The 10641-nt window shown below is 30.0% G+C and overlaps 1 protein-coding gene and 1 long non-coding RNA gene across 2 annotated transcripts; one reads left to right on the forward strand and one right to left on the reverse strand.

Moving 5' to 3' along the window:
• Positions 1 to 219: 219 nt before the first annotated feature.
• Positions 220 to 9329, reverse strand: LOC112707132 (wax ester synthase/diacylglycerol acyltransferase 6). The gene is made up of 5 exons (XM_029288734.2): positions 9096 to 9329; positions 2845 to 3441; positions 1210 to 1572; positions 496 to 633; positions 220 to 401 (listed from the first exon to the last, which is right to left on the reverse strand). The coding sequence occupies exons 1-5, from the start codon at positions 9327 to 9329 to the stop codon at positions 258 to 260; spliced, it is 1476 nt and encodes a 491-aa protein (XP_029144567.2). The 3' UTR covers positions 220 to 257.
• LOC140174842 (uncharacterized) lies at positions 5683 to 8834 on the forward strand. The gene is made up of 3 exons (XR_011864790.1): positions 5683 to 6375; positions 6494 to 6703; positions 8620 to 8834. It is a non-coding gene; the product is annotated as an uncharacterized lncRNA (long non-coding RNA).
• Positions 9330 to 10641: the final 1312 nt, after the last annotated feature.

Below are 10641 nucleotides of genomic sequence, written 5' to 3' on the forward strand. Positions count from 1 at the left end.
GAGATCGACCTAACGAAGTCGGTTTTCTACAAAACAAATATTTTTATAAAACCTAAAATAAAACTGTAATTAGAACTAGTATGAAAAAAAAACACTTAATTATTTTTTATTTAATGGTAGAACCACGAGCCATAGTTATCAGTGATACAAGTATAAGAAGAGCATATATATATATATATATATATATATATATATATATATATGAATGACCAGCTGGTATATATATAGAATAGTTTTTCTTTGCTGAAAAAACATGATTATATTTTATTTGCAGCATTCAGAATCATTTCTTGGGCAGTCTCGAAACACGAAATCAAATGGTGTACATCTATCCATTCTTTTTCTACTCCAAATCCAATGCGTAAATACCCCATGTAACTTAATATTGTCACCGTGAGACTCTGCATCAAATTTTGAAAACAAAAGGTTAATTAGTATATTTGCAACATATTCTACAGAATTAATTATATAAATAGATGTATGATGTGCATGCACCTGACGTAAACCAACAGTCATAAAGTAAAAACTTTTGACGGGATGATTATCAATAGCCACTTTTTCAACTGGTCCAACCATGTGTGAGATGCTAAGGCTTGAATTTGCCAATGTTTTGTGCACATATTTTGCTGCAACCTGATGAACTAACCCAATCTTAATTAATACGAAGGGTAGTAATAATAATCATTAATAAGATGATTCATTGAGTGGAAGTTCTATACTCAAAATATAAATTTATATTTTATCTTATATATATAGTTCGGGATAAAAAAATGTTATATTTGTTAAAACGACAGTCTTTAAATAAGTATACATAAAAAGAATAAAAAAAATTCTCTATTATTAAAAAACTAGAAATGTTGCTTACTATGATTATGAAGTGTGATAATCTATTTTTAAATAAATCCATTTTGTTCAATTGAGATATCGAGCTTATAATAAATAAGATATATATCCTATATATTCACAACACAATATAGTCACTTTATCTCCATAAAAAGAAAAACCTTTGTTAAAAATCTTCCCAGAATTATTTCCATGCTAGATTTTATTATTTTGAGTAACATTATATTATGTTTTCTAAAAAAATGTGTGGGTGAAATCAATGCCTTAGGACAAAGTTAATTAGGATTAAAAAACGCTAGAAAATGTTATAAACAAATTCAATGTGTAAATTAATAAGAAGTATAGTTGAGGGTACTAAATACAAACCTCTGGGCCTTTGATTTTATCAACCAAGCCTAAAAGCACACCATTGAGTGGTATTGCCAGAGAATTTCTCAAGCTATTGATAATTTTGTTGGCTGACAAAACAAATTCAAGAGGGTTTAATGAATTGGAATGGTCACTCAATTTGGGAATAGGAACGTGCATGAATTGAAATTGATTTCCCCATAAAGCCCCTGAATTGGTTTTAGTATCAAGCATCTCCTTCACTGACTTGTAAGCTCTAATTCTTCTTGTATTAAGCAGCACTAATCCTGTTGCATCTGCTTTGCTTGATTCCTCATTCTTTGCTTCCATGTATAACCGAATGCTAAGGAAAATCATGCCCACTAGGACATCATTTATGCTCTGAAATTATAATATAAAATAATATATATAGGCGAATATTAATGAAATAATAATTACGTACTTTATAGTTTATCCATAATCTCCACAAAATAATTAATTAGAAAATTTTAAACAAGGTGAATTATTCTTAGCTTTTCTTTGTAGGGTACAAGACAATAATTTTGGTGCGAGAAAAATTGAGTTTGACAAAATGACCCTGAATTAAAAAACAAACATGTGGCTCCTTTGTCCTAACGTGCCATGTCACATAAGCAGTTAATAGCGGAAGGAAATAACTGTCCTACTATCATGTTTTCATTGATCTTGTCCCACTAATCAGAATTGGACATGTATCTATTTAAATTTTTATTTATTATTAATTTAATAATTTTGTAAGATTCTTTTAATAAGTACTCAATTTTCAATAGAGGGACATGAATTTAAAAAATGGCAGCCAGACAACTGATCTACTCACACTTGCAACAAAATAATATAAGTCAATGGATTTTGTAAAAAATTTTGATATGTTAGAAACATGAGTTTGCTTTTTAAATTGAAGAATACTAGGAGTCAATACTTTTAGTTTAATTTTGATGTAGTGAGAGTAAAATGTTTCACACCATCCTGTAATCACATCTGTTTTTGTAAATGATCATCCATGCGATCAAGGTAAAAAATAATTATTTTTATTTATATAACATTACATAATTAGATGGAGGTGTAAAACTACTTTACAATAATAATACATCAAAATTAAATTCATATTTTTATCATTACAAAAGATCTGTTAGAATTAATAATAATCTATTTTGAAACTGCCACTATATGCCACTTTGTGGCGATTATGGCAGGGGTTTGGAGATCAGCAGGCAAATAAAACATTTTACAACAGTTCAATAGAGAGAACAACTGGAAAATAAATTTTACATAAAACTAAAAAGAAAACAAAAATTAAAAACATAGGAAAGGGTTTTACACCTCATAGCAATTAGCAAGAAAGGAGTTTTTCTACTACTATAAGTTTCTTCGTGTTTTTTAAGACTTACGAGTTTTAGCTGGTATTAGTTTAAATATAAAATAAAATAAAATAAAAAATATTAATCACCTAAAACTTTTCTTTTAAATTCAAGAATCATTTTGTCAAACACAATTTTTCAGGTGATATAAAATAATGATTCACCCCACCCTTCTTGGTATACTTGTGTCTCAGTGTCTCTAGTAATTTAACAAGGGTATAGATATATAAAAGGAGACGCCAAAAAAGGACAATTAAGAGAATGGAAAATGAGTTACCACTTTGAGCTTATTTTTTACTTCTTTGATGCTATCCACAGAGAGACAGACAGTTGAGATAGCAATAGGTCTAGACCCCACATCTTCATGCCCTGACTTAATTGGTGATTCATGATCAACAAGCAAATTACCTTTCAACACACTCCACCCAAAGTCAGATGCACCTTTAATCACCGAAAATATTGTTTGAGGTAATTTCTTAAGCATGGATTTCATCTTAATATTACTATTGTCATCGTCATCTAATTCCGCTGATTTTTTGCTTGACGGAAAGGTTATGGGAATTGAAGGGTCATCTGCTCTTTGTACACATGAAAGCAACGAGGCCATTAGGGTGTATCCATCTCCAAGAGCATGGTGCATCTTGAAAACCAAAACACCCTTAGAATTTCTTGTTGGATACTTAATTATATGTACTTCCCAAAGTGGTTTATCTTGTGGAAATTCTTGACCAGCTATTTTTGTCAGATATTCATCAAAATCATCATCATATAGTTTGGCTGGGTTGTTGGATCTTGGAAATATTGGAACCTTGATGTGTTCTTTAAGATTCACTTCAACCGGCTTCCATTGCTTCTTTCCTTTCTTCCCTTCGATCTGTTAAATTCATTCGAATTATTGACTAGTTGTCTATTTCTGTTTTTTGATAGAAGACTATCTTATTATAATAAACTATACTAATTAATAAATGCTAAATAAGAAAAAATTCTAACTAATTTTTTTGGTCTCTTTAGTATTATTAATATCTTAATAATATATATTAACATTGTTAAAGATATAACCATTCATATTATCTCTTTTTATTATTTTAATTTTTAAAAAAATATGATATCATAACATAATATCAGAATTTTATATTTAAAAAGCCTTAAGTTCTATCCTTAATGAATTAAAAAAAATAAATAAAAAGAAGTTCTTATTTAAAAATTATGTTAGAGAGATAACTATTCATATTATTTTTTGGCAACTACTCAAATGAAGATGTTAAAAACATCGTTTTATGAAGATTTTTGTGTTAAAAGTGTATTTTGTTTGTTTAGCCACATTTAAAAAAAATAATACTTTTATAAGACATCAAAATCAAACCATATATTTCATCATCTAATGATAAAAAAAAACATTTTTATACGAAGACAATAATAAAATCTTCGTGGTAGTATTCACTTTATTTTTTTGGATATCATTGATTCTTACTACTCCATGTCCTTGCTTCTCGCAATTTGGTGGATAATCTTGCAATTTGTAACACTTATTAAATGGCCTATTCTAAATCCCATCTTTATTAAGAATAAACTCTCTATAAAGTTGAGCATTATTTCTCATATCTAGAACTAATTTTAAAAATTGAATTAAATTCACCCAATCTCAATTCTAAAATGGCCTAGCAAATAAACTACAAGTTGTTAGCACATAAAGACTTGTCCCTTCTTGCAGATTTGGTGCATTATTCTTCAGTGCGAACGCTAGTATTACTCACAGAGAAGAAGCCGTTAAAAACGAGAAAACTTCAAAGATGTTTGGTAAGGGACGCATCAACAGGATTTAATCCCATTAGAAGCACCAAAACATACTTCTCATAGCATGAGCAAGAAATTCTCGTGCAACGCAGAACTGGACTAAAGTGGCAGAGATATATCCTCCCAAAGACACTTGAGTTTGGCGAAATATTGCAAAAATCGAGAAATCGCACCATGCTTCAAGTTGATAAGCTCCTTGCGAAGTCCTTAAATTCGATGGTCGTTCTGCTGTTCGAATCGATGAGTCAGATCCAACCAGATCTCATGAGCTGAACTAAATAATTGCGAAGATTTGTCATTCTGCGCCCTTATTTGCCGGAATCGGTTTAGTGTTCCAGCTTTACAATAGATATCTCTAGACTCTAATCCTGCCTCTAATAGTTATGTTATATGATATCCAATTATTTATTATAATATTCTCTAAATGGAGCCAGCAATTTTATTAAATTTTAGCATGTAACTAATAAAAAAAGTAAATAATCACTTATCATTGAATGAAATTTTACATTATTAATAATATTATTAATGACTATTTAATGGCTACAAATTACAAAAGTTGCTAACCTTTAGCATTCTTCTTCTCTAATTTATAGGTCATAATTATTAAGATATGTTTTGTTGACTTACTACATCCTTACTCTAATGAAAAGCTTACTTTCTTAGAGAAATTAAATTAAGATATATATCACATTACATGCTTTGTATTTAAATGTAGTAAAGCGACATGGTTAATAATGATTAGTATTTGTATAATTTTCATTAGTGTAATATTACATGTACACTAAAATCAGCTATTAAAGTTAGTTAGTAATATTAAATACATACTAAAATATAAATATATATATAGAAAATAAATTAAATCATACGTGTATTTATACATAAATATATAAGATTTCAGATTTTTAGAAAATAAATAATAAATTATTTATATTTATATATATGACTCTATTTTTAAAAAGACTAAGAGACTTAATGTTTAAATTAATTTGGTTTTATATAAATTTTAATTATAATTAGATATTTTTTATTTACAAAAATTAATGGTTTTTGTTTAATTAAAATTTAAAATTTTAGTAATTGGAGATGAAAGAGAATTTTGTATATAATTTAAATTGAAATATTTAAAGTTTTGATTAATATTATGAATTAAAAAAAAATTATTTATTTATTTATAATTTTAAATTAAAATATTTAATTACAAATAATTTATAATTTAAAAAATAAAATAATATTCTTAAAATTAATTATATTAATTAAATTTAATTTTAAATTAAAACTCTACTCAAAACTTAAATTTCCAATTCTAAACCCTAATTTCACTGACTAACCCCTCTCATCCAAACCACACACGTAACTCCTCTCCACACTCGTTCATCTCTCTAAAAGCCATGTTCACTCACCACTACTATTAGCTTCTCCAGATATACACATAGACAGAGTTCAAAAATATCAACTCAAAACACACACTACGAATCACAGAAATAAGAGGGAAGAAAGAAGATGGAAAGAGAGAACGAGCAAGAAGGGAGAAGAGGGGAGAGGGCCGCATCTCCTCCGCACCCTGTCGCACCTAGATCACCGTCGTGGAGCCGTCGCCACCGTTCCACCGAGCCACTGCTGTCATCGCGTACCAGAGGAGAAGACGAATGCGAGGAGAGGGAGAGCTCCTGCGAGGAGAGGGAGAGTAGCGCCGCTGTGCCTCCGTCGCGCCTCCATCACCGTCAAACTGCCTTGCTATTGTTAGCTCCGTCGGATCTGGTTGCCGTTGAGGGAACTGTCATCGTCGCCGCTGTGGGCATGAGCTTCAAAGGGAAGAGACGCGAACGGCCAGGGAGAAGGGGAGAAGAACGCCGCTGTTCCGCCGTTCCTCGTCATGGCTGAAGCTCGTCGTCACTGCCTATCGCCGCTGCCAAACCCTAGCCACCGCTGTCGTCACTGCACGCAAGAAGAGGAAGGGGCCAGAGCCGCTGCTGCCATGGCCCGGTTCCAATTATGTTCAACATCAATTGCTCTGGTTTAACCTTTATCCCTTATCTCTGCTCCAATTACACGCCCTATTCTGCAAATATCTTGTTAACGTGCTTGTTCTTGTTAGATTCAACTTTAGTCTATGCTCTGCTTTGAATTTCCAGAGCCGTTTCTATTTTCAATTCCATTGGACTCGAATTTTCCGTTTCTGCAAACCTGATCACTGTTGTGGGAGCTAATATTGTGGCTGTTCCGGTTGTGTTGGGGTGCAATGCCACTGTTATTTTGACTACAACTGTTGCATAGCTAGTAGTGGTCCAGCCAGCTGCCTCATCATAATCCCACCTCCGGTTTCTTTTAATTGTGACATTGAGGTAGGGGATTTATTTTAAAATTAATTGTTTAAATTTATGAATGCCATTGAAGTCTAGGGAGTAATTGCAAGTAATTTATAAATGTCTTGCGTGATTAATTGATGAATTGGTTGAGTTGTGACTATGAAAGGTGATTAAATTAGTGTTACTTGTTGAACTGAAGGATGATGAGTTAGTTATTGAAGAAATTGTTGTATTGATAATTGTTGAATGGAGTTGGATTTGAGTTATGGATGAGCCTAAATTAATGAATATAAACTCTTAGAGCTGTGTTGATTATGCTAGCAACTTTAGTTAGGCAAAAGAAAGGTAAAATTATGGTTTTAGGTGAATCTTAGGCTTGAATATAGGATTTGGTATATGAGGTTGTTGGAAATACTTTGTGCAGATTCTACAAAAAACTGCATAATTGACAACAGAAGGAATGACTTTTTGGGAGCAGTTCAGACCTAATTTTTAGATGAAACTATTTTTTTGTAAAACTTTAGTGTGTCTTGAATATTCCATAAAAATTTTAAGGAATTTGACCAAGTGGTTTGGAAGATATCATTTTTTAAAGTTTAGTGGTTGCAGTAGATTTTTCTGGTTTTCTGGTTCTGCAGTACCAACTTCCAGACACTATAACTTTTGATTTAAATAGAATTTTGAGTTTATTTTAAAAAAATTTTAAAGATCTATCAGTCTATTCTATGTAAGTACAAGTTTCATGTTTATATCTATTTTATAGACTTACATAAGTTACTTGGAAGGTTGGTTGATTGCTGGAAACTCTGAACTGGTTTATGAAAACAGGGCTCCACTTCCAATTGATAATTAATTAATCAAATGAAGTGATATGAACCTGAAACTTGTGGATTCTGAAATTTAGGGATGTTGATTGTATTCTCACCAAAATTTAGAAGGAACGGATTAGAATTGAAATTATTATGGAATTTATAAAAAACATGGCTGCTGTCTGTTTTTCTAATTTTTGTAAATACAACAGCAGAATTTTAAAGCTTGTATAAAATTCAATTCTAATCCAAATTCAGTAAAACCTAACTAAAATAAAAGATTAAGATCTCTAGAATTACCTTACCAACATGGTTTTAGATTAGACAAACTTAGGAAAGGAAAAGGAATGTAAGTTGCCCCTAAGAAAGGTTAAAGTTAAAGACAATGATATTGAGGGATATAAGTGAAGAAAGAAAAATGAGGAACAAGGAATGGAATAAAAGTTGAGAATTATATTGAATGGACCTTTGTGCCGAGTGCTAATGCGGAAGTGTCTGCCTAACTGATAGCCTAAGATTGTTAATGCTAATGCGAATGGGCCTGCCTAACTGATAGCTTGAGATTGCTAATGTGGGAATATTCGCCTAATTGATAGCACTGTTCCTTACTGTGATACACATTGAAATGTTATTATAATGAGGCCTAATTGACACGGGTAACTGTGATGCCAAGGTGTCTAATTGACACAGTAAAGGGACCATATTTGGGGTTCACTCCGAGTAACGTCGGGTTGCGGGTAGACAACCGATGCATGAGCTCATGGCCTACTTAGGATAGACATGCATCATATTGATTGCGCATTTGCATTTGATCTTGTTTTACTTGTTATATTTTCTTTGTGATTGTGCTGCTTAACTTGTTTGTCTTATTGCAATTTGTTTGTGTGTTGATTTGTTTCTTGTGCTATTAGTTGGTGTATTGAGGTGACTGAGAATTGGGATTTGTTTTTAGTTCAAAAAGTAAAGAAGGTAATTAAGTATATGAAGTAAGAGTAAGAAGTATTTCCAAAGGTTTTACAAAGAAGAAAATAGTTTTATTAAGTAAAGTTAATTATTTGCATGTTAATCATTACTTTTACGTATTCCCATTCCATACTGAGAACTAGTGGTTTGTTCTCACCCCAAAATCTTCCACCCTTTCAGTGACAGAGGTTCGGAGACTCGGTTTAAAGCTGCGAGCGATTATGAATTTTATTTAAATTAAGTATATGTATTGAGTTACTTTCATAGAATTCTCTCGCCCTTGTTATTTAAGATTTTATTTTATACAAAGAGATAGGAGTTGTAACTGAGTTTTATTTGAATTCTTTTGTATGATATTTATTATTATTAAACACTATATACTAGTATTTCTTGGAGATCTTTGATATATGATTTTAATTAAATAGAAACAAAAGTTTTCAGCTTTTTCCTAAAAATTGAAACGCGAAATCGAACTAAAGGCTCAATATTAAATAGTAAATAAGGAAAACAAGTCAGTAACGCCTTACTTTTGGTACGATCATGACGTGCTAAAAGTTAGGATGTTACAAAATACATTAGTGACTGATTTTAGTATATAAATAGCATTTTTGTTTGCATTAATAGCTAATAAATTTGTAGTTAGATTACTATATTACCATGATAGAAGAGAAGCGTGGGTTGAGGGGGAGAAACAAGCCTTCAAGAAGTTGCATGGCCTTTGAGTCGTCTATTGGAACCTCGCTCTCCAAAACGCAGAGAACAAACACATTTAGCGCAGAGCTATTAAAATAATGCGCCATAGGGCTCACCGGCATTGCAGCATTATAGTTCTCATCATCATTCTCAAACCCGCCATTCTTTGTTTTGGAAATATTTTGAAGATGCTTCATTGTTCTGATAGTTATACATCAGTTAGTAAAGGTACCGATAATAATAGATCTGATTTTGAGAATGATATATATATATATATATATATATATATATATATATATATATACCATTTTTGTGTACATTTTTTTCAAAAACAAATAAAGTATTTTATTTATAATATGAATTTAATAGTAAAATACATGGTAATATAAGTGTAGGTTATGCAATTCTAGTTCTCTCTTCTGCTTTTGCCAGAAAAAAATTTATATTTAGATACCAAAATTATCTATTAAAATTAATTATTATATATTTATATATAAATATATATTATTTAAAATAATTTTTAATATATATTTTATTATATTTTAATATATATTTTATCTAATAACTAATTTTTATGTATGTCTAATATGATTATTTGCTGAAACCCTAAAATTTTCTTTTAGGGACGTCTCCGCTGCATGGAGAGCAACGGTGAGCCCCAAGCCTACTTGACTTCAATCTCCTAACCTTGAGTCCTCTTCCTCTCTTGCTTTTGTTCCGGGGGCGGAGTTACATTATAAGAAAGGAAAGGAGAGCAACGAACTTCCTAATTTTAATTTTTTATATATAAATTATATATAAATTCCAGTTTAATTTTTTTTAAAATTTTATTTTAATTTTATTTTATTGTATAAATATTTTTTATTTTTTTTTAATATTTTATCTAACTCCGTTTCTATTTTTATTTATGTGAGATGCCCATCCGGTCATCCCTCTATTTATATTGCTCGTGAGTTTGTTTTAATGTGATTAGATATTTTTAATTTATTAATAGTTAAAAGTGATTAAATAATAATATTTAATTAATTATTTATGAGAAATATTAATGTTATTTTTTTATTAAAATTAGCTAACATTTTAGGTTAAAATTATTAAAAATTTAAAATTTAGTATTTATCAATTAAAATTTAGTTTTTAATATTTAAAATTAGTCAAATATTAATAAAAAAATACATTTTATTGACCATATAATATTGTTTTTAACATAATACATATTTTCATAGATTATCTTCTTGTAAATAGCCATATATATTGTTTTAATTATTTGGATTTTTTATCTTATTTGGTGCGAATAACTTTAAACTTTTTATTTTAGAAAGTTAAATGTTAGTATTATGTTATATATATAAAAAAAAAAAAATTCTAACACCAGCATACAGATTTACTACTTTATCTAATTTTAACGTAAATTTTGCCCCATTCTTCCATATTTAATTTAACTGCTTCTTGTTGACTTAATACAGTTTACTATATGCATGCTCTAAGGAATCAACTATAATATACTAGATT

This window comes from Arachis hypogaea, chromosome 8 (genome assembly GCF_003086295.3).
Source record: "Arachis hypogaea cultivar Tifrunner chromosome 8, arahy.Tifrunner.gnm2.J5K5, whole genome shotgun sequence".
Lineage (NCBI taxonomy): Eukaryota > Viridiplantae > Streptophyta > Magnoliopsida > Fabales > Fabaceae > Arachis > Arachis hypogaea.

Bases quoted from the DNA above. Each gene is read 5' to 3' on its own strand.
- LOC112707132 (XM_029288734.2), bottom strand. From the start codon at position 9,329: ATGAAGCATCTTCAAAATATTTCCAAAACAAAGAATGGCGGGTTTGAG. The intron at 1,573-2,844 runs GTAACTCATTTT...TTATAATTTCAG, and splicing joins TAAAAAATAAGCTCAAAGTG to AGCATAAATGATGTCCTAGT. The intron at 634-1,209 runs GTTTGTATTTAG...TTAGTTCATCAG, and splicing joins ATAAAATCAAAGGCCCAGAG to GTTGCAGCAAAATATGTGCA.